The following is a 24,736-nucleotide window of genomic DNA, read 5'->3' as shown; positions in this document are numbered from 1 at the left end:
TGTAGCAAGCTAGTTAATAATACATTGTTTTTGATCATATAACTTATTTACTTAGTTGAATAGGTTCTTCCACTTCCTCCGTTTTCTGGATCTTTAGAAAAACTAAATAACGGGCAATCTTCCCTAAGTTTCCGGTGGTAGCTAAACGCATCCAGCCAGGTGGGCGATTGGAGGACTTCGGTCTTCCGACATGGCGCTTGGTGCGGTTGCTAGGTGATTTGTGACGCAACTACAAGCCCTCTATAGTGACTGCTGTAGATCGTAGGTATGTGAACAAGGACACAAGGAAGCAATTTTTTTTTTTTAAAGGACACAAGGAAGCAAAAATAAGCATACCATTGATAGGCCTATTCATGCATGCGTCTGTGTTTGATATCCCTTCCTACACTCTTAAATGTTTTGTGTGGATGATAATGGCATTTTTAGCTTTATATTGTTGTCACATACCGGTAGCCTAGTACACATACAATAAGAGTAGAACACACAGTATTTCAAATACCCATTTTATTATCTATTTCATAGCTTTGAGCTTAAAGTAAGTACACTTCAGTAAAACTCATATAGAGATTTGGACACTTTGGAAATACAAGTTAAAAAGGTTTTCTCTGGCTTCAATTGGAGAGAGGATATGAAACATCAACACAAAAATATTTTGTGGTACTCTGTGTGAAAACTATGTTTTAATGTTTCTACATGCGTATCAGAAATACTACACCTGCTGTTTATAAAACAGAACAACAACGATGATAAATACAGTTAAACTGAGATGAAACTCAAACTACCTCAGAATCACAGATATGATGAAAAATATTCACTTATATTAAATTATTTAAACATCTTAACCTTCATGAATCTCTCTGTATATTGAAATATATTGCTGTTTGTCTCAGTAAAATATAACATTATATCAATAATGTATTACATGGTGTTCTGTAATGAAAGCCCTCTCCATGGCAACATGAGTTCAGACCCTTTTCTTCAGTTGGGATTTCTTCTCCTGACGCTTGCTATGAACAAAACACACACACACACACACACACACGAGTTAGACAAGGATACACACAACTTTTTCCAACGCTTACATGCCTACACATACACAAGTGTACTCACCGCAGACAGCGTTGTACCCTCTTAGTCCAGTCTTGAGAGGGGTCGGCACACACAAACTTGTTCCTTAGATTCTGGAAGCTGCCACAACACAGTACAATGTCAACGCACATTACACACCACAGTGACTGAATGTCAATTGTCTTTCCCCGAATCCTCTCTCCTTGCTTCCGAATGCATTGGAGAAGGAGAAGATAAGAGGAATCAAGGAAATACCAGCCATTATTCTACACACAATGTTCTAGGATGTGATTGGAGGATGACTCACATGACAGCGTTGAGGTCACATGAGGAAGTAATGTCTTGGAAGGTGTAGCCTTTCAGCCATCGGCAGTGCACCGGACGCCGAGTGAACTTCAGACAGCAGTCCGCTACACACAAACACATGCATTTTTTTCTGTGTGTCAGCAAGAGACATTGCGTGCATGTATTTGTACTAAGGTTCATGTGCATATATAGCATGTGTGTGTGTTGGCACTCACCTGATTGTGTGGTGGGAATGAGGGTGATGATGAGGAGAGAGAACAGAGCAGCCAGGACACAGACTCTACAGCTTATCATCCTAATCTTCAGATGGGTCCCACAGAGATGCTGAGAAAGGGGGCGAGAGAGAAAGTGTTTTTCAATAGAGTTGAGAGAGAGTGTTTTCTGACTGGGATTTGGAGCTCCTTAAGTAGGGCGCTGGCTGGAGTTTCCCAACAGGTGATAGCAATGCCATGGAAAGTATTGGTAGGGGGTGGGCAGGTGGGAACTGTGGGTGTGCAAGTGGGGTTATTAGGTTGTTGAAGGACTTGGTCTGCTCATGTGTGTGCTCTGCCAGAGAAAGTGACTTTTGTTCTCCACTTCCTCCTTGACTGCAGGTTAATGATCTTATTTCCCTCCACTGAAAGATAGGACTGGAATGTGAGAAGTGTGGGAGTAGAGCGGCACAATTTTAACTGAGGAGTGTGAAAACAGTTCAATGAATGGGAGTTGATGTCATGGCTATTCTGTCCAGCTTCATAATGACATCATCTTCTGGTACTAAAATGGTGTTCTGGTTGAGAAGACATCATATCACCTGATTACAACCAGGTTACTTTCTAGACCAGGGCTGCCCAATTCTGGTCTTGGAGGGCCAAAACACTTCTGTTTTTTGTTTCTACCTGGTAGTTAATTTCCCTCACCTGGTATCCCCCCCCAAAAAACAGAAGTGTTTCGTCCCTCCAGGACCAGGATTGGGCAGCCCTGTTCCACACGTCCAATTAGACATCAGTTCAGACTAAAGGCTAAGTTTCTGACAGAGGTTGCGTTATGTTCATCCGGTTTAGGTTTGATCAGTTTAACCTCTAAAAGTCCAGGGGGAAACACATTGAATAATGCATTCATAAATGGCAAAAAAGACAATCAAAAAATAAATAAATAAATAAGGAATAAGGTTTTGAAGTGTCTGCCCTATATCCAGGAGATATAAGAAAGCTCAGGAAAGAAATATATATATATATATATTTACACATATTAAACATATTCAACCCCTTATTTTTATTGGCACACAACTACCTCCATACTTCCATTTGTTTGTATGGGTTACCTTCAGACGAGTCCATTGACACTTGTGTAGGCCAAAACGTACAGACATTTTCGATAGAAGACCGATTTTTGGAATGTCTCATGGTTTCTCATGGTAGGACACACAAGTTCACAGAACGGGACCGCCGTGCGCTGAAGCGTAAAAATCATCTGTCCTCGGTTGCAACACTCACTACCGAGTTCCAAGGTGCCTCTGGAAGCAAAGTCAATACAAGAACTGTTCGTCGGGAGCATCATGAAAGGGGTTTCCATGGCCGAGCAGCTGCACACAAGCCTAAGATCACCATGCGCAATGCCAAGCGTTGGCTGGAGTGGTGTACAGCTCGCCGCCATTGGACTCTGGAGCAGTGGAAACGCATTCTCTGGTGATGAATCACGCTTCACCATCTGGCAGTCCGACGGACAAATCTGGGTTTGGAGGACGCCAGGAGGTGGCTACCTACCCAAATGCATAGTGCCTACTGTAAAGTTTGGTGGAGGATAAATAATGGTCTGGTGCTGTTTTTCAGTTCTAGTGAAGGAAAATCTTAACACTACAGCATACAATGACAATCTAGATGATTCTGTGCTTCCAACAGTTTGGGGAAGGCCCTTTCCTGTTTCAGCATAACAATGCCCCCGTGCACAAAGCGATGTCCATACAAAAATGGCTCGTCGAGATTGGTGTGAAGAAATTGACTGGCCTGCACAGAGCCCTGACCTCAACCCCATCGAACACCTTTGGGATGAATTGGATCGCCGACAGCGAGCAAGGACTAATCGCCCAACATCAGTGCCCGACTTCATTAATGCTCTTGTGGCTGAATGGAAGCAAGTCCCGACATAAATGTTCCAACATCTAGTGGAAAGCCTTCCCAGAAGAGTGGAGGCTGTTATGGCAGCAAAGGGGGACCTACTCCATATTAATGTCCATCATTTTGGAATGAGATGTTCGGTGAGCAGGTGTCCACATACTTTTGGTCATGTAGTGTATTTCTATCTTAAATTATCAGATTTTGATGGGGATTTCTGTATTATGTCACTTAGATTGACCTACCGGTGCATCAAAGGACTCTTAAGGATTAAGGTCATGTTCAGTTTCATGTCATGGGGTCATGTGACAATGGCTGATTTAACATGCTGTATATGTGTTTATAGCTTACAACATCTTCTTGCATCATTCTTCCTCCACACAGGGAGTGTATGTGTGTGTGTGTGTGTGAGAGAGTGTGTGCGTGCGAGTGAATTAGTAGTTCAAACACTGGTTTTAACTGTGTAGGTGGACCTGAATTCTAACCTGTGTAGGCATGATAAAGTGTGTATGTACACGTTTTTTTGTGTGTGATGAAATCCAACCTGCGTAGGGAACCAACATTAGAAACTCTAGACAGAGGCCCTGCACTTCCGTGCAGAGAGAGGCTATTAAAGCTGAGCTGTCAATGAGTAGCTGAACTGCGGTCTCTCTTCTCAACAGATATGGTGACACATAATGAAGACATTCATAGGCCTTTATTTTTTATTTTAGGAGAGTGGCGATTCACCTTATATAAATTATATGTTTTAGTTTAGATACAGTGCATTTCGAAAAGTATTCAGACCCCTTGACTTTTTCCACATTTTGTTATGTTACAGCCTTGTTCTAAAATGGATTAAATAAATGATTTACCTCATCAATCTACACACAATACCTCATAATAACAAAGCAAAAACAGATTTTTAGATTCTTTTGCAAATTTATTAACAAATAAAAAACAGAAATACCTTATTTACATAAGAATTCAGACCCTTTGCTATGAGAATCGAAATTGAGCTCAGGTGCATCCTGTCTCCATTGATCATCCTTGAGATGTTTCTACAACTTGATTGGAATTCACCTGTTGTAAATTCAAATGATTGGACATGATTTGGAAAGGCATATCTATATATAAGGTCCCACATAGTAAAAACCAAGCCATGAGGTCGAAGGAATTGTCCGTAGAGCTCTGAGACAAGGATTGTGTCGAGGCACAGATCTAGGGAAGGGTACCAAAAAATGTCTGCAGTATTGAAGGTCCTCAAGAACACAGTGGCCTCTATCATTCTTTAATGGAAGAAGTTTGGAACCACCAAGACACTTCCTAGAGCAATCGGGGGAGAAGGGCCTTTGTCAGGGAGGTGACCAAGAACCTGATGCTCACTCTGACAGAGCTCCAGAGTTTCTCTTTGGAGATGGGAGAACCTTCCTGAAGGACAACCATCTCTGCAGCACTCCACCAATCAGGCCTTTATGGTAGAGTGGCCAGACGGAAGCCACTCCTCAGTAAAAGGCACATGACAGCCCGCTTGGAGTTTGCCAAAAGGCACATATAGGACTCTCAGACCATGAAACCAAGATCGAACTCTTTGGCCTGAATGCCAAGTCTCACGTCTAGAGGAAACCTGGCACCATCCCTACGGTGAAGCATGGTGCTGGCAGCATCATGCTGTGGGGATGTTTTTCAGTGGCGGCGACTGGGAGACTAGTCAGGATTGAGGGAAAGAGGAACAGAGAGATCATTGATGAAAACCTGCTCCAGTGCATACAGCCAAGACAACACAGGAGTGGCTTTGGGACTGACTGAATGTCCTTGTGTGACCCAGCCAGAGCCCGGACTTGAACCCGATCGAACATCTCTGGAGAGACCTGTAAATAGCTGTGCAGCGACCCTCCCCATCCAACCGGACAGAGCTTGAGAGGATAAGCAGAGAAGAATGAGAGAAACTCCCCAAATAGAGGTGTGCCAAGCTTGTAGCGTCATACCCAAGAAGACAAGGCAGTACACGCTGCCAAAGGTGCTTCAACAACGCACTAAGTAAATATTTGAATATTTCAGTTTTTTATTTTTAATACATTTGCAAACATTTCTTAAAACCTGTTTTTGCTTTGTCATTATGGGGTATTTTGTATAGATTGAAGAGGGAAAAACCTATTTAATCAATTTTAGAATAAGGCTGTAACGTCACAAAATGTGGAAAAGGTTAAGGGGTCTGAATACTTTCGAATGCACCGTAGATCAGAAACAGAGAGGGTAAGAGGTTAGGAGGAGTCAAAGTGTGAGTGGTAGACTCAGGGACTGAATCACGGTCTCCGGTGGGGAATAGCACTTGTGTATAGAGCCGGAAATGTTACCCACTAAACCACGGCTCTACACCATAAGTCCTAGAGGCCTTAGAGGCCTAGACACATTGAGACCGCGCATACGATAATCACCCAAGGTTAGAGTAGAGCGTAATCAGATCCAGAGAGATAGTTGATCATCAGCAGCAGGAAGGGATGGTGTTAGTGTTATCAGGGGCATTCTTAGAACATCACAACATTCTATAAATAACCACAGATTCCATGTCTAAAAATAGTAACACAAACAAGGACTATGTGGCTTTATAAGTCTGAACCCACAGGGATGTAATGCAGGGGAAACACCTTTACCTTTTTATTTGGTGAATCGCATTCAATCACCTACTACACATTATGAGCATTAGCCTTACTTACCGCCTGTCATCTGGACTGTTGTTCAGCGTTTACCCACCTTTTCTACCATTACTCCCTGCTACTGACATCATACCAACACCATCAACCAGACCATCTTTACCCTATGTCTGTCTGCATTCTATAGATCTTAACTTACGTGATCTATTTTATCAACTGAGTGTTGTCTCTGTTAATAATGAGTGCATCTGAACTGAGGGTTATAGATGTGTGTTTACAGAATGTTGTGGGGATGCTTTCCACCGGAGTTTCCATTTCGGAGTGTGTGTGTTTGCTCTTCAAAACTCTGGTCAATGTTTATCTCAGGGTTAATCTCTCGTTAACCCTCAGAACAAAGACGTACCAGAAAGTAGTCATGGTTACCGCATAGTTTCTTAATATTATGCAAGTACAAGCTTATTTTTGGGGTTGTGATGGGGGTAGTAAAGTAGCTCATGCAGCATTAAGTTATATTCATCAAGAACCAATGAGTATATATCATTTATTGAAATGACCTTGGAACAGCTGTAAATCGTGCATATTGCACCTTTAAAGTAACACATTGAAATCACATGAAGACATCTAAAACATGAACACAGCTGGACTAAAACATGAAAAGCCACAGACCTGTGCTAACTACAAACACAGTTCTACACTATAGACCTCTATACTATACACGTCACTATACAGAATTAGAGAGACCAAAAAATAAACACTACATTACAGACTGGTTGTCTGGTTGTGTGTGTAACTAAATGCCCACTGCCTCTCTTGGCTAGGGCCACAAACTTCCTGGTGCAATACAGGACCAATGAGCAGGCAGAATTTAGCATGGGACGAAACCTAAGAAGCACGTGTGGTGTACATAACACGCACACACACACACACTCAATCACACACTCAATCAAACACACACACAACAGTTTGGTCTGTGTGTGCATGTGTGCATGCATAGAAATAGAACGAATAGAATGGGTTTGCAACCTCTAACCCTGGCAATTTGACTGGTAATAATGGGTACACTCGCAATGGCTACCTGGTATTGTGTTGCAATAATTCCCATGGTAATATAGAATGTTCTTTCAAATGATGCTAACTGATGTGGCTCATGGAATGTATTTTTTTGTAATGTCAGTTGAGTTGATTCAACAAATCACAACACAGATTGATGGGTACACTTCCAGCTTTCACTTCCTGCTTTGCCCCTATGGGTACACATGCAATGGCTGCCTGCCCAACCAATATGCCATAATTGACTTGAATGGGGACGCCCGTTCTATTCATTCTATTTCTCTGTGTGTGAGTGTTAAGGCAGTCGTAGTTCATGTATCCCATCATCCGTCATCTTTGGAGTCATCCCTTGTCAGCCTCTCTCGCTCTCTGTGCCTCTGGATACCCCGCCATATACGACACAGCACCCCACCCCTTCTCACCACACACACACACACACACACACACACACACACACACACACAGGGAGAGAGAAAAACAAAAATACAGTATTAATTAAAGTGTGTTGCCACAGGTTTTACTACGTGATGATACACACACACACAGGCACACATACACACACACACACACACACACGCAATGACACACCCCCACACGCACACGCAATGACACGCACACGCAATGACACACACACACGCAATGACACACACACACACACACACATACATACACACACACACACACACACACACACACACACGACACACAATGACACACACACAGACACACACACACACAGTAGTTACCGTAGGCGTAGGTAGCGCAGGTCTTCCTTAGTGACATCATTAAGGACATCGCTCAGCGTGTACTCCTCCATTACAAACTGAGACAGAAACATCAACTACATAGAACCATACTAAAACCAGTAAACAACCATACCAGAGGAGGCTGGTGGGGGGAGCTATAGGAGGATGGGCTCATTGTAATGGCTGGAATGGAATACATGGAAAGGAGTCAAAGATGTGGTTTCCATATGTTTGATGTATTTTATAACATTCAGTTTTCTTACTGCTTGCATTTTGTATTGATATTGATGTGTGTATTTTCTGTAATGAATTTAATTTGGGGCTCATCTGTAAAAGAGACCTTGGTCTCAGTAGGACAACCTGATAAAATAAAGGTTAAATAAAATGGATCCCATTCCAGCCTTTACAATGAGCCCATCCTCCTATAGCTCCTCTCACCAGCCTCCTCTGAACTGTACTACAACTCAAATACATAACTGATATATGAACATAAAGAGCGGATATGGGATGTAATAAACTAAACAACCAATGGCAAACTCAACTCAATAACCAATAAAAACACGACCTACACATTAACACTGACACACGCAAGGATGAAATTGTGGTGTAAATATTGGGGGGGGGACAAACAATAGACGGGGGGGTCCTCCCCCAGAATTGGTTTTTATATACACTGCTCAAAAAAATAAAGGGAACACTTAAACAACACAATGTAACTCCAAGTCAATCACACTTCTGTGAAATCAAACTGTCCACTTAGGAGGCAACATTGATTGACAATACATTTCACATGCTGTTGTGCAAATGGAATAGACAACAGGTGGAAATTATAGGCAATTAGCAAGACACCCCCAATAAAGGAGTGGTTCTGCAGGTGGTAACCACAGACCACTTCTCAGTTTCTATGCTTCCTGGTTGATGTTTTGGTCACTTTTGAATGCTGGCGGTGCTTTCACTCTAGTGGTAGCATGAGACGGAGTCTACAGCCCACACAAGTGGCTCAGGTAGTGCAGCTCATCCAGGATGGCACATCAATGCGAGCTGTGGCAAGAAGGTTTGCTGTGTCTGTCAGCGTAGTGTCCAGAGCATGGAGGCGCTACCAGGAGACAGGCCAGTACATTAGGAGACGTGGAGGAGGCTGTAGGAGGGCAACAACCCAGCAGCAGGACCGCTACCTCCGCCTTTGTGCAAGGAGGAGCAGAAGGAGCACTGCCAGAGCCCTGCAAAATGACCTCCAGCAGGCCACAAATGTGCATGTGTCTACTCAAACGGTCAGAAACAGACTCCATGAGGGTGGTATGAGGGCCCAACGTCCACAGGTGGGGGTTGTGCTTACAGCCCAACACCGTGCAGGACGTTTGGCATTTGCCAGAGAACACCAAGATTGGCAAATTCGCCACTGGCGCCCTGTGCTCTTCACAGATGAAAGCAGGTTCACACTGAGCACATGTGACAGAGTCTGGAGACGCCATGGAGAATGTTCTGCTGCCTGCAACATCCTCCAGCATGACTGGTGTGGGGTGGCATTTCTTTGGGGGTCCGCACAGCCCTCCATGTGCTCGCCAGATGTAGCCTGACTGCCATTAGGTACCGAGATGACATCCTCAGACCCCTTGTGAGACCATATGCTGGTGCGGTTGGCCCTGGGTTCCTCCTAATGCAAGACAATGCTAGACCTTATGTGGCTGGAGTGTGTCAGCAGTTCCTGCAAGAGGAAGGCATTGATGCTATGGACTTGCCCTCGCGTTCCCCAGACCTGAATCTAATTGAGCACATCTGGGACATCATGTCTCGCTCCATCCACCAACGCCACGTTGCACCACAGACTGTCCAGGAGTTGGCGGATGCTTTAGTCCAGGTCTGGGAGGAGATCCCTCAGGAGACCATCCGCCACCTCATCAGGAGAATGCCCAGGTGTTGTAGGGAGGTCATACAGGCACGTGGAGGCCACACACACTACTGAGCCTAATTTTGACTTGTTTTAAGGACATTACATCAAAGTTGGATCAGCCTGTAGTGTGGTTTTCCACTTTAATTTTGAGTGTGACTCCAAATCCAGACCCCCAGGGGATGATAAATTTGATTTCCATTGATCATTTTTGTGTGATTTTGTTGTCAGCACATTCAACTATGTAAAGAAAAAAGTGTTTAATAAGAATATTTAATTCATTCAGATCTAGGATGTGTTATTTTAGTGTTCCTTTTATTTTTTTGAGCAGTGTATATAAAATGCATTTCCTGCAATTCTACACAGTTTGACATGACTTCTTATGCCTGTCTTCAAGGTTATTTTGAAGGGTGTATGGAGGGGTATTTTGAAAACCAAGTATAAGTGCAAACAACTAACTTCCTGCATTTCAACACATTTTGACTTGGGGCAGATTTCTTTTTTTGAACTTTTATAATGCTATTCTAAACATTTTGTCATGAGTCAGAGAAAATGTTGCAGTTTTAAAGCACATTTCCTGCAATTCTGTACATTTTGTCATGGGGTAGAGAGAAATATGTGCTGTTTTAAAGCTCATCTCATGCTATTCTTCACATTCACCATGAGGATGAGAGAACATTTTGCAGATTTAAAGCCAATTTCCTGATACTCTACACATTTTGCCATAAAGCTGAGAGAAACTGTTGCAGTTTTAAATGAACTGTCCATCAAAAAATTTATATTCTGTTAACTCATACCCAAATAAAGTTGTTGGCTCATTCTATACTGGTATTTGTGGTCAATGCATAAATTTGTGGGAAAAAAACGTCAAAAACCCCACCTCAAACTTATGTCTCAAACAGATTGCTATTTCCTCATAGAGGAGCTGGCCAATCAGCGGTCTACTCGCATGAATATTTTTATTGACCGGTATATGCCAACGCCATTCTGTTGTTGGGGTACGCCCACACCAATCCAACACAGAAAATATGCTTTTAATTACATACTTAATTACCATTTTTGGAAGAATATCTATTGTAATTAGTTATAGGTCATATTTTATAGAAATCTGTAAACACTGGACAGTTACTTTAAAGGTTTACTTTGTGCAGAAATGCAAAAAGAACATATTTAAACTGTATAACTGATCAATGCACCATCATACCAGGTCATTTAATGCTATTGAACGAATAAGACACTTGGCTACAGAAGTGACATTTCTTACCGATCTCTACAGCTTCCATCTAAAAAACATATCCTGTGAAATTACATCAATAGCTTATCTAACGAATAAACTACATCTGTTGCGGCACGTATTGCCAGAATGACACATTGTGCCCAAAGTCGACCGTTAAGGCTAATTTCCTCAAATTCTACACATTTTCCCATAGCTTATGACGTGTTCATATGCTATCTGGAGGGCCACCAATCTATTTATTTATTTTAAAGAAATTATTGTGGGGGACATGTCCCCCCATCCCCCGTGGCAATTTCAGCAATGGACCCACAACACAAACACAATGTAGATGGATCAACCTTGTCTATGGTGTCTGCATCTGCACTCTGGTCTTTCAGCCAATCAGTGAGCTGCTTATCAGGCTCGTGGTCAACTGGGACTTGGAAGATAGAGGGAGGAGGAACGTCTGAAAAAGAAAAAAAGAGATGGAGAGAGAGATGGGGAGAGACAAGTTACCAGGGATACCAGTGTGTGTGTGTGTGTGTGTTTGTGTGTGTGTGTGTGTGTGTGTGTGTACCTGGGGGTCTGTATCTGACCCTGACCAGCTCTAGGTCATGTTGTCTTTGCTGTAGTGTTGTCTTCAGGACCTGCTGGTACTCTCTCTCCCTGTGCAGCAGTTCCTCCAACAACCTGCAGGGGGCAGAACAGGACAGCCATTCCACATATTTCTTCTATTCCATTACTTGGGCTCTAGGCGCTACAAGGCCACTTCATTCATAATCCGCTATTCATCAAACCCTCTTATCTTGAAGCACTTAGGCTCATTCATTTTAAGTAGGACAGACAACCCTTGATCAACATGAAATAGAAACCTAAGCCTCTCTTCATTGATATGTGTGTATGTGTATACACTATACAGTATTTATCTGTGTGTGCGTATATCATAATACAGTATTTGTGTGTGTGTGTGATACAACTGATTATGTTTGGATTCCAGGTGAGAACACACACAAACACACACACACACACACACACACACACACACACACACACACACACACACCGGTTGGTCTCCTGTTTGAGCCGGCCCAACTGGGCTCCGAGAGGCTGTGAGCGCAGAGGCGGAGGCGGGGAGGAGAGGGTGGAGCTGAGCGTGCTGACTGCTGAGGTCACCACGGGTTCGGGGGTCACAGCATGGTCGTCTGGAGGCGTGACCAATACAGGGCCAAACTCTGTCTCCTCCTCCTCTTCCTCCTCCTCCTTATCTGGTCCCTCGCTCTCCGAGGCCGGGCCGAAGTGGGTCTGGAGCTCTACAGGGAGAGTTAAAGGTCAGGGGTGAAGTGTTAGGTTGCTACAATTCAGCAAGTTTTTGTATTGAGCGCTTTAGCAGTGACCACACACCTGGTATGAGGATGGTGACTGCAGCCTGTACTGCTCGTCTGATGATGTTGTCCATAGCAAACATCCAGTGAGGTTTAATATGATGGTTCCTCAGGACCTTGTTCACCTTGAAAACACACACACACACACACACACACACACACACACACACACACACACACACACACACACACACACACGCACAAGATGAGCTCCAAAAGTATTGGGACAGTGACACATTGTTGTTGTCTTGGCTCTGTACTCAAGCACATTGAATTTGGTCATGGGGTTAAAGTGCAGACTGTCATCATTCATTTGAAGCTATTTTCAATTATACCACTTTTTGTACATAGACCCCCCCATTTTAGGGGACCAAAAGTATTGGGAAAGCATACAGACCTGCTTTAACTCAGCAACATTTGTGGGTTTTCAAGCATGAACTGCTCGTTTCAAGTCCTGTCACAACATCTCAATTGGGTTTAGGTCTGGACATTGACTAGGCTATTCCAAAACTTCACATTTGTTGCTTTTGAACCATTTTCATGTAGACTTGTGTTGGATCATTGTCTTGCATCAGCTCACAGACGGATGGCCTGCCATTCTCCTGTAGAATTCTCTGATACAGAGCAGTATTCATGGTTCCTTCTATTAAGGCAAGTCATCCAGATCCTGAGGCAGCAAAGCATCCCCAAACCATCACACAACCACCACCATGCTTGACCGTTGGTATAAGGTTTTTACTGTGGAATGCACTGTTTGGTTTTCACCAGACATAATGGGACCCATCTCATCCAAGAAGTTGACTCAAGTTTGCCAAAAAGAACCAGGAAGCACCTGGATGATCATCAAGACTCTTGGAAGAATGTTTTTTGGACAGATGAGTAAAAAGTGTAACTCTTTGGACGACATGGGCCCCATTATGCCTGGCGAAAACCCAACACTGCATTCCACAGTAGGAACTGTCAAGTATGGTGGTGGTAGTGTAAAAGGGCAGTTCATGCTTGAAAAGCCACAAATGTCGCAGAGTTCAAGCGAAGAGTGGGCCGAAATTCCTCCACAGCGATGTGAAACACTGAGCAACAACTACAGAAAACATTTGGTTGCAGTCATTGCAGCTAAATGTGGCACAACCCGTTTATTGAGTAACGGGGCAATTACTGTTTCACACAGAGGAATAGGGTGTTACATTTTTTTTATTAAATAAATACAATACATATATTTTTGTTGTTGTTATTTGTAAACTCAGATTCCCTTTATCTAATGTTAGGTTTTGGGTGAAGATCTGATAATGTTCAGTATAAAAAATATCTAATTTAAAGAAAATCAGAAAGGGGGCAAATACTTTTTCACAGCACTGTATACGTGTATTAAAGTACAGTGATTACAAGCTTGGGACTCCACAAACTTTTTGGATGCATTTGCTGTTTGTTTTGGTTGTTTCAGATTATTTTGTGCCCCAAAAGAAATGAATGGTAAATAATGTATTGTGTCATTTTGGAGTAACTTTTATTGTAAATAAGAATATAATATGTTTCTAAACACTTCTACATTAATCTGGATGTGACCATCATTCAGAGTAGTCCTGCGTACAGGGCCTTTGGAAAGTATTCAGACCATTTGACTTTTTCCACATTTTGTGGACTTTACAGCCTTATTCTAAAATTGATTAAATATATATATTTTCTCATCAATCTACACACAATACCCCATAATGACAAAGCAAAAAACGATTTTTAGAAATGTTTGCAACTGTATTAAAAATAAAAGTTCGAATAAAGAGATTCGAAATTGAGCTCAGATGCATCCTGTTTCCATTGATCACCCTCGAGATGTTTCTACAACTTTATTGGAGTCCACCTGTGTTCAATTCACTTGATTGGACATGATTTGGAAAGGCACACATCTGTCTATATAAGGTCCCACAGTTGACAGTGCATGTCTGAGCAAAAACCAAGCCATGAGGTCGAAGGAATTGTCCATAGAGCTCCAAGACAGGATTGTGTCGAGGCACAGATCTGAGGAAGGGTACCAAAACATTTCTGCAGCATTGAAGGTCCCCAAGAACACAGTGGCCTCCATCATTCTTAAATGGAAGAAGTTTGGAACCACCAAGACTCTTCCTAGAGCCGGCAAACTTGCCAAACTGAGCAATTGGGGTAGAAGGGCCTTGGTCAGGGAGGTGACCAAGAACCCGATGGTCACTCTGACAGAGCTCTAGAATTCCTCTGGGGAGATGGGAGAACCTTCCTGAAGGACAACCATCTCTACAGCACTCCTCCAATCAGGCCTTTATGGTAGAGTAGCCAGACGGAAGCCACTTCTCAGTAAAAGGCATATGACAGCCTGCTTGGAGTTTGCCAAAAAGCACCTAAAGGACTCTCAGGCCATGAGAAAAAATATGATCTGTTCTGAAGAAACCAAGATGGAACTATTTGGCCTGAATACCAAGTGTCACGTCTAGAGGAAACCTGGCACCATCCCTACGGTGAAGCATGGGGGCAGCATCATGCTGTGGGGATGTTTTTCAGCAGCAGGGACTAGGAGACTAGTCCGGATCGAGGGAAAAAAGAACAGAGTAAAGTACAAAGAGATCCTTGATGAAAAACCTGCTCCAGAGGCTCAGAACCTCAGTCTGAGGCAAAGATTCACCTTCCAACAGGACAACAACCCGAAGTACACAGCCAAATCAACGCAGGAGTGGCTTCGGGACAATCTTCTGAATGTCCTTGAGTGGCCCAGCCAGAGCCCGGACTTTATCGAACATCTCTAGAGAGATCTGAAAATAGCTGTGCAGCAACGCTCCCCATCCAACTTGACAGAGCTTGAAGGTATCTGCAGAGAAGAATAGGAGAAACTCCACAAAAACAGGTGTGCTAAGCTTGTAGCATCATACCCAAGAAGACTCATTGACAAAGGTGCTTTAACAAAGTACTGAGTAAAGGGTCTGAAAACTTATGTAAATGTTATACTTAATTATTTTTTTTAAGAAAAACCTTTTTGCTTTGCCATTATGGGGTATTGTGTGTAGATTGATGAGGGGGAACAACGATTTAATCCATTTTAGAATAGGGCTGTAACGTAACAAAATGTGGAAAAAGTCAAGGGATCTGAACACTTTCCCGAATGGACTGTATGTGTGCACGTGTGTGTGTGTTCTCACTGAATCCTGGAAGCCAAAAAGAACCAGTTGTATCTGGTTGATGGATGTGGAGTCGAAGTCTAGGTCCAGTTTGAGTTTGGAGATGGTTGTTGCCATGACGCGTCGCTCCGGGGAGTGGATGAAATCTCTCAGGATACAGATGATCTGTTTAATGTGGTCCACAGAGAGCTGCAGCTCCTCACTGCCCTACAAACACACACACCAAACATACACACACCAAACACACACACGCACACAGAGGGAGAAATAACTAGATGATTGTGGCAATATCTGGTTGCTCTTTCTTTAATCAATTCACAATTTTATTTATTTTCTCTCTCTCACATATAAACACGCACACACCTGTATGTGGTTCTCCAGGAGGTTGGAGATTACTTTGTCCTGGTCCTCGTTCAGGACCTTGTAGAGTAGAGAGATGTTAATGAATTAACCCTCTTTGAATATTTTAGTACACACACACACACACACACACACACACACACACACACACACACACACACACACACACACACACACACACACACACACACACACACACACACACACACACACACACACACACACACACACACACCTTGTAGAGGATGGCTCTCCTCTCGCTGTCCTTCTTCAGCAGGAAGAGCCCTCCATCTCTGTCTTCTAGAGACGCAGGAGAGCTACGGTCCTCTGACACTGACCCATCATCCGGTACACTGACCAATACAATGACATTCACATAGAATAATGACACCCTATTCTACTGTTGGAAAATGTGTGTGTGTTGGTATTTGTCACATCTTTGTAAGCAACACATGTAGACTAACAGCGCAGAGATAAAAAAAAAAATGATAATAATAATAACAGAAGTAATGATAACTTGGCTATTTACAGTGTGCAGGGGTATGAGGTAATTGTGTGTGTGTGTTGGTGTGTGTGTAACCCCAGTGTGACTTCAGTTGTGTTTACACATACAAAGGTTTCCTGGCTGCATGGCACACTGAGTGTGTGTGTTCTGGAGGTTGTAAAAGTCACCACAAGGCATTAGACGGATGCTGTAAAAGGCATTAGAGCAGGATCAGCTATGACCACCTGGCACACGCACACGCACACACACACACACACACACACACACACACACACACACACACACACACACACACACACACACACACACACACACACACACTTCAGGTGTAGAGGTGTGTGTACCTTAGGTAGTTGTTGCTGGGTGGTTTGAGCAGGTTCTCTGACCCTGATCGTTTGTTCTTCTGAAAGAAGACATCCTGTTTGGAGTCGCAGTCTGGACTCACTGAGCCGGGTTCGCTGCTGCTGCTCCCGGTGGCCTCACACTGTAACTGCACCGGCAGCGAAACACTGCGGATGTAGTCTGGCCAACACACACACGCACACAAACACACACACAGTGTAAGAGAACCCCCTTAATCAAGAGAACTGGTTAGCTAGCGTTTTTAGTTAACTAGCTACTTACAGTACAACTATATCAGACAAAATGAGGAAAAAAAATCCAGAAAATCACATTGTAGGATTTTTAATGAATTTATTTGCAAATTATGGTGGAAAATAAGTATTTGGTCACCTACAAACAAGCAAGATTTCTGGCTCTCACAGACCTGTAACTTCTTCTTTAAGAGGCTCCTCTGTCCTCCACTCGTTACCTGTATTAATGGCACCTGTTTGAACTTGTTATCAGTATAAAAGACACCTGTCCACAACCTCAAACAGTCACACTCCAAAATCCACTATGGCCAAGACCAAAGAGCTGTCAAAGGACACCAGAAACAAAATTGTAGACCTGCACCAGGCTGGGAAGACTGAATCTGCTATAGGTAAGCAGCTTGGTTTGAAGAAATCAACAGTGTGTGAAAACCTTGTGAAGACTTACAGAAAACGTTTGACCTCTGTCATTGCCAACAAAGGGTATATAACAAAGTATTGAGATAAACTTTTGTTATTGACCAAATACTTATTTTCCACCATAATTCGCAAAGAAACTCATTAAAAATCCTACAATGTGATTTTCTGGATTTTTTTTCTCAATTTGTCTGTCATAGTTGAAGTGTACCTATGATGAAAATGACAGGCCTCTCATCTTTTTAAGTGGGAGAACTTGCACAATTGGTGGCTGACTAAATACTTTTTTGCCCCACTGTATATTGTTTAGCTATCAGCTAGCTTTAGCTACTGCTTCTGGGCACATTCCCATGGCAACTGTTGCGATAGAGATATGATTCAGACCTCTTGGCAATGATAAGGACATACTAGCAGGGATTTTCAAGTCTTTCCGAGCCGACACATTTTTGTACCATACCAACACTATCACACCGAGTTTAACTACTCAGGTGTGATATTGTTGGGCTGGAACAAAAATGTGCAGACAGGACTATGCTTTAGCAGAAACAGATAGGTAGCAACATGATCACAGACACATGTAGACACGACCACAGACAGACATAGTCACACATGCTATACACACACACACACACACACACACACACACTGAACAAAAATATAAAATGCAACAATTTCAAAGATTTTACTGAGTTACATTTGGGTCAATTGGAATAAATTCATTAGGCCCTAATCTATAGATTTCACATGACTGAGAATACAGATATGCATCTGTTGGTGGGGCGTGGATCAGAAAACCAGTCAGTATCTGGTGTAACCACCATTTGCCTCATGCAGCGAGACACATTTAAACTGATGATGACCTGAGGCCCAAATGTTTGTGTTTTGTTTCACCTTTCACTTATGCGCTTTCTTGTACAATGCTTCAATAAACATCTTAATTTTGCATTCAAGCCTCAGTTTAGGGTCTATTCATTTTTTCAACAGAGTGCAGGACTTTTTTCAACAGTGTGCAGGCCTTGGATGAACTGGGATATTTTCAGCTTCCAGGAATTGTGTACAGATCCTTGCGACATGGGGCCGTGCATTATCATGCTGAAACTTGAGGTGATGGCGGTGGATGAATGGCACGACAATGGGCCTCAGGACCTCGCCACGGTATCTCTGTGCATTCAAATTGACATCGATAAAATGCAATTGTGTTCGTTGTCCATAGCTTATGCTTGCCCATACCAAAACTCCACCGCCACTATGGGACACTCTGTTCACAACATTGACATCAGCAAACCGCTCGCCCACACAACGCTATACACCTCTGTCTGACATCTGCCCCGTACAGTTGAAACTCTTATGAAAGAGAAACTAACATTAAATTATCTGGTAACAGCTCTGCCAATTACACGCTCCTTCAAACCTTGAGACATCTGTGGCATTGTGTTGTGTGACAAAATTGCACATTTTAAAGTGGCCTTTTTAATTGTCCCCAGCACAAGGTTCACCTGCGTAAGGATCATGGTGTTTAAAACCTCTTTGGGCTAGGGGGCAGTAATTTCACGTCCAGATGAAAAGCGTGCCCAAAGTAAACTGCCTGTTACTCAGGCCCAGAAGCTAGGATATGCATATAATTGGTCGATTTGGATAGAAAACACATTTGGATAGAAACACAAGTTTCTAAAACTGTTAAAATAATGTCTGTGAGTATAACAGAACTGAAATGGCAGGCGAAACCCTGAGGACAAACCACACTCCCTCATCCTACCACTGTATTCAATGGCTGTCACTTTTATTACAAGGCAAAATCCTCCCGGATTGTAGTTCCTAGGGCTTCCACTAGATGTCAACAGTCTTTAGAAAGAGTTACAGGCTGGTTTTTGCAAAAATTAGGTAGAAGTTGTAGTTTTTCTAAGTGGCTCCCATTTGGGCTGTAGTGTTTCCATGCGCATGGATGAGAGCGCGTTCTTTTTGTTTATCTCCGGTAAAGACAATAACGATTCTCCGTCTTAAATTTTATCGTTTATTTACGTATTAGGGTACCTAAGGTTTGATTATAAACGTTGTTTGGATAAGTTTATTAGTAACGTAATTAATTTTGTATGCATTTTGATGGAGGGAAACTGGTGGAGGGAAACAGCTAAACAGAGTTTTTATGGATATAAAAAAGGACTTTATCGAACAAAAGGACCATTTGTAATGTAACTAGGACCTTTTGGAGTGCCAACAGAAGAAGATCTTCAAAGGTAAGGCATATATTATATCGCTATTTCTGACTTTCGTGTAGCAAGTGCCTGGTTGAAAAATTATTTGTCATGCGAGCGCTGTCCTCAGATAATCGCATGGTGAGCTTTCACCTTAAAGCCTTTTTGAAATCGGACTCAGCGGCTGGATTAACAAGAATTTAAGTTTTATTTTGATGTACTACACGTATATTTTAATGAAAGTTAAATATTTATAATACTGTCATTTGAATTTGGCGCTATGCAATTTCATAGGATGTTGAAGAGGTGTGCCGCCGTAACAGGTTTCAGCTTCTTGATATGCCACACCTGTCAGGTGGATGGATTATCTTGGCAAAGGAAAAATGCTCACTGACAGGGATGTTAACAAATTTGTGCATTTTTATTTTTATTTCATCTCATCAAACATGGGACCAACACTTTACATGTTGCGTTTCTATTTCTGTACAAACAACAAAAATGTTAACTGGGAACAAACCTTGCCACACTGGCATAAAGATCCCAGGAGTAGACAGGAGAGAAAGAGACCGTTAACAGGAGAGAAAGAGACCGTTAACAGGAGAGAAAGGGACCATTAACACAACCTCAATTACATTATCATGTCTGCCAGTTTGTGTGTGTGTGTGTACACAGTATGTCTCTGTGTGTTGTGATTTGTATGAGCTGCAGCATTTCAGTGATGTCATGGAAACAATCTGAGTGGATTAAACGGTTAAATCACCCATTAATTTATTAGCGCACCCCCCCCCCCCCCCCCCCCCCCCCCCTCTCCCACACACACACACACACACACAATGCTGAACAGTCCTACCTGATGGCTTGAAGGCGATTTTGCTCTTCTTTCCCTTGACATTGTGTCGTACGAAGATATCTTTGAGCAGGTCTGAGGCGGTAGCCCTCTTATTAGGGTCAGGCTCAAAACAACGCAGGATAAACGACTTGGCCTCCAACGACAACGACTCTGGGATCTCTGGGTGGATCTTAAACATCCCCACCTACACACGCACGCACACAAACAAACACTGAGCTGGATGTAAAGTGTAACAGGTGGTCTGATGAATCACATTCACTTGATGCCTTCACTTCAGGCTGTAGCTGAGCTGGCTAACAAAGCCTTATAACATGCAGGAGACACCGGTTTGAACCAGTCACATAGTCTTGGAGCACATCAAACCAAACACACCTTAAACATAGCAGCCTGTGGCTCTCCCAGCTCGTGGAAGGGGGGTTTCCCAGTAGCCATCTCTATGATGGTGCAGCCCAGAGACCAGATGTCAGCTGGAGCTCCGTAACCCCGAGGACCCTTGTCTATGATCTCTGGAGCCATGTACTGCAGGGTGCCTAGATAGGACACAACACACACATTCATAACAACATTCCATGTTGATAACAAATTCATGTGTAGGGAGAGAGAGGGAGAGAGGTGTTGGTCAGAGAGGGAGAGAGAGAAAGAGGGAGAGAGGTGTTGGTCAGAAAGGGAGAGAGAGAAAGAAAGAGGGAGAGAGGTGTTGGTCAGAAAGGGAGAGAGAGAAAGAGGGAGAGAGAGAAAGAAAGAGGGAGAGAGGTGTTGGTCAGAAAGGGAGAGAGAGAAAGATGGGAGAGAGAGCGGTGTTGGTCAGAAAGGGAGAGAGAGAAAGAAAGAGGGAGAGAGGTGTTGGTCAGAAAGGGAGAGAGAGAAAGACAGGAGAGAGAGGTGTTGGTCAGAAAGGGAGAGAGAGAAAGAGGGAGAGAGAGAAAGAAAGAGGGAGAGAGGTGTTGGTCAGAAAGGGAGAGAGAGAAAGAGGGAGAGAGAGAAAGACGGGAGAGAGAGAAAGACGGGAGAGAGAGTGGAAAGTAAAGGACAATAATTAGGGATAGATGACGAGAGAGTAATGAAAGAGAAACACACTCGTAGTCCTTAATCCCCTCTGGCTAATTAACTAACTCTCTCTCTCTGTGTGTGTGTGTGTGTGTGTGTGTGTGTGTGTGTGTGTAGGACAGATCATCTGTCTCCTGAGAGATTTCATCCACTCCCTGGAGCGACGCATCATGGCAACAACCAAACTAAAACTTGGATGTGTGTGTGTTGTTTGTGCGTGGGCGCATGCATGTGAGATTGAGCGAGTGAGGAGCAGCCAGCTGTCAATGTGTGTATGAGTGTGTTTCTATAGAGGCTGAAAGTGGCTCTTGACATTTCGAGGGTCATTTGACATTTTGAGATCCAGGCAAGACTAGACAGTCGTGGACTGAACGTTGGATGTTGGATACTTTCAAGTTACTATTACTGATAACGTTTATGATATTTGGAGATTAAAAAGAAACAGTTTATTTGTTAGATATATAAAACAACAGTTGAGAAAATATACTAGGTTGCAGAGGAGTTGCCACAGAAAACAATATTGTGTGTGTGTCATACCAGTGAAGGTCTCGGTGCAGGGGTTGACCCCCGCAAGCCTTTTAGACGTCCCAAAGTCTGATATCTTCAGAACTCCACTGTAGGTATTAACTAATACATTATCCCCCTGAGAGAGACAGTGAGAGAAAGAGACAGCGAGAGAGAGAAAGAGAGAGAGAGGCAGGGAGAGAGAGGAAGAGAGAGAGCGAGAGATATGTGCAATCATGAGGCATCAAGGCCAAAGGAACTGAATAATATTTAGAAATGCTACAGATTGAAGGAAAGTAGTGTGGAAATCTACCAAAAACCTATTAGGCAACAACAAATGTAATCCCTTCTAGACAATCTCCTGGACAAAATGTTTCACTGTAATGGTGAAAACCTAAACAGTATATTTGACCTCTCAGCTTCCCAATCAAATCTAAAAATGTCAAGCAGACAACCTAAGAAAATTAACAACAATGACAAATGGTTTGATGAAGAATGCAAACCTAAAAAGACATTGAGAAACCTATCCAACCAAAAACATAGAGATTCAGAAAACCTGGGCCTATGCCTTCACTATGGTTAATCACTAAAACAATACAGAAATACACTACGGAACAGCACGTCAGAAATCAGCTCAATGTAATTGAAGAATTCATAGAATCTAACCACTTCTGGGAAAATTGGAAAACTCTAAACAAACAACAACACGAAGAGTTATCCATCCAAAATGGAGATGTATGGATAAACCACTTCTCCAATCTTTTTGGCTCTGTAACAAAGAACAAACAGCAATAACATATACATGATCAAATAGAAATCTTAGAATCAAATATTAAAGACTACCAGAACCCACTGGATTCTCCAATTACATTGAATGAACTACAGGACAAACCCTTCAACCCAAAAAGGCCTGTGGGGTTGATGGTATCCTAAATTAAATTATAAAATATACAGACCACAAATTCCAATTGGTTATACTTAAACTCTTTAATATCCTCCTCAGCTCCTGGCATATTCCCCAATATTTAGAACCAAGACTGATCGCCCCAATAACTACCATGGCATATGCGTCAACAGCAAACTTAGGAAAATCCTCTGCGTTATCATTAACAGCAGAGTCGTACATTTCCTCAGCGAAAGCAATGTGCTGAGCAAATGTCAAATTGGCTTTTTACCAAATTACCGTACGACAGACCACGTATTCACCCTAATTGACAAACAAACAAACCGAAACAAAGGTAAAGTCTTCTCATGCTTTGTTGATTTCAAAAAAGCTTTTGACTCAATTTGGCATGAGGGTCTGCTATACAAATTGATGAAAGTGGTGTTGGGGAATAACATACAACATTATAAAATCAATGTACACAAACAACAAGTGCGGTTAAAAAAGCACACACATTTCTTTCCACAGGGCCGGGGTTGAGTCAGGGATGCAGCTTAATTTAAACTCCACCCTCTTCAACATATATATCAACGAATTGGCGAGGGCACTAGAACAGTCTGCAGCAGCCGGCCTCACCCTACTAGAATCTGAAGTCACATATCTACTGTTTGCTGATGATCTGGTGCTTCTGTCCCCAACCAAGGAGGGCCTACAGCAGCACCTAGATCTTCTGCACAGATTCTGTCAGACCTTGGCCCTGACAGTAAATCGCAGTAAGACAAAAATAATGGTGTTCCAAAAAAGGTCCACGAATACAAATTCCATCTAGACACCGTTGCCCTAGAGCACACAAAAAAATGATACATACCTCAGCCTAAACATCTGCACCACAGGTAACTTCCACAAAGCTGTGAACGATCTGAGAGACAAGGCAAGAAGGGCCTTCTATGCCATCAAAAGGAACATCAAATTTGACATAAAAATGGCAAAAAAATACTTGAAATCAGTTATAGAGCCCATTGCCCTTCATGGTTGTGAGGTCTGGGGTCCGCTCACCAACCAAGAATTCACAAAATGGGACAAACACCAAATTGAGACTCTGCATGTAGAATTCTGCTAAAATATCCTCTGTGTACAATGTAAAATCCAGAAAAGAGACGTTAAATTCTACAACCACCTAAAAGGAAGCGATTCCCAAACCTTCCATAACAAAGCCATCACCTACAAGTTGGTCCTGGGGTTCTGTTCACAAACACAAACTGACCCCACAGAGCCCCACAATTAGACCCAACCAAAACATGAGAAAACAAAAAAGATAATTACTTGACACATTGGAAAGAATTCATAAAAAAACAGCCAACTAGAATGCTATTTGGCCTTAAACAGAGAGTACACAGTGGCAGAATACCTGACTAATGTGACTGACCCAAACTTAACTTTTTCTCCTCATTGGTTATACCCACGTGGGTGACTGAAAGACGAATGAGGTCAGTGGCGGTAATGCACCTAATTTATGAAAGTTGCCAATCGCAATATAAAGTCAAGAGAAGAAAATGCCTGGAAGGAGGAGAGATGACTATAAACGATTCGGTTGACCGCTTTATGTGTGGATTAATTGGCGGAGTAGAGGACCTTGTGCATTTCAGGTAAATAACAACTGAATGTTTATACCCCAGGTCAAATTAGCTAGCAATAGCAAGCTAGCTAAATTTAATTTGAATTTTACCTTTATTTAACTAGGCAAGTCAGTTAAGAACAAACTCTTATTTTCAATGATGGCCTAGGAACAGTGGGTTAACTGCCTGTTTAGGGGCAGAATGACAGATTTGTACCTTGTCAGCTCGGGGATTTGAACTTGCAACCTTCCGG

General features: G+C 42.7%; 2 protein-coding genes across 5 annotated transcripts in view; both read right to left on the bottom strand.

Moving 5' to 3' along the window:
* Positions 1-492: 492 nt before the first annotated feature.
* On the bottom strand, positions 493-1,680 carry ccl20b (C-C motif chemokine ligand 20b). The gene is given in 4 exon segments (NM_001124254.1): positions 493-1,007; positions 1,111-1,188; positions 1,376-1,478; positions 1,590-1,680. Coding segments are annotated over 4 exon segments (303 nt in total). The 5' UTR covers positions 1,669-1,680; the 3' UTR covers positions 493-964.
* A 4,947-nt stretch (positions 1,681-6,627) lies between these two features.
* map3k15 (mitogen-activated protein kinase kinase kinase 15) overlaps positions 6,628-24,736 on the bottom strand; it is a 104,343-nt gene continuing 86,234 nt past the window's right edge. For 3 of the 4 annotated variants that reach the window (XM_036935024.2, XM_090189097.1, XM_090189096.1), the window contains 4 exons: positions 22,018-22,123; positions 20,806-20,963; positions 20,434-20,617; positions 19,986-20,109 (listed from right to left, as the gene is read on the bottom strand). In XM_036935024.2, coding sequence (XP_036790919.2) covers positions 20,024-20,109; positions 20,434-20,617; positions 20,806-20,963; positions 22,018-22,123 — 534 coding nt within the window. In that variant the 3' untranslated portion in view covers positions 19,986-20,023. Of the gene's footprint in view, positions 7,565-7,896; positions 7,974-11,359; positions 11,467-11,577; positions 11,691-12,063; positions 12,311-12,401; positions 12,508-15,540; positions 15,727-15,882; positions 15,940-16,114; positions 16,233-16,728; positions 16,907-19,985; positions 20,110-20,433; positions 20,618-20,805; positions 20,964-22,017; positions 22,124-24,736 lie in introns of those variants that run through there. The other variant, XM_036935021.2, reaches the window with a different exon arrangement.

This window comes from Oncorhynchus mykiss, chromosome 11 (assembly GCF_057628025.1).
Source record: "Oncorhynchus mykiss isolate SJ-2025 chromosome 11, ASM5762802v1, whole genome shotgun sequence".
NCBI lineage: Eukaryota > Metazoa > Chordata > Actinopteri > Salmoniformes > Salmonidae > Oncorhynchus > Oncorhynchus mykiss.
The sequence above is the reverse complement of the archived record's forward strand: the minus strand, read 5'-3'. Positions and strand labels throughout refer to the sequence as shown.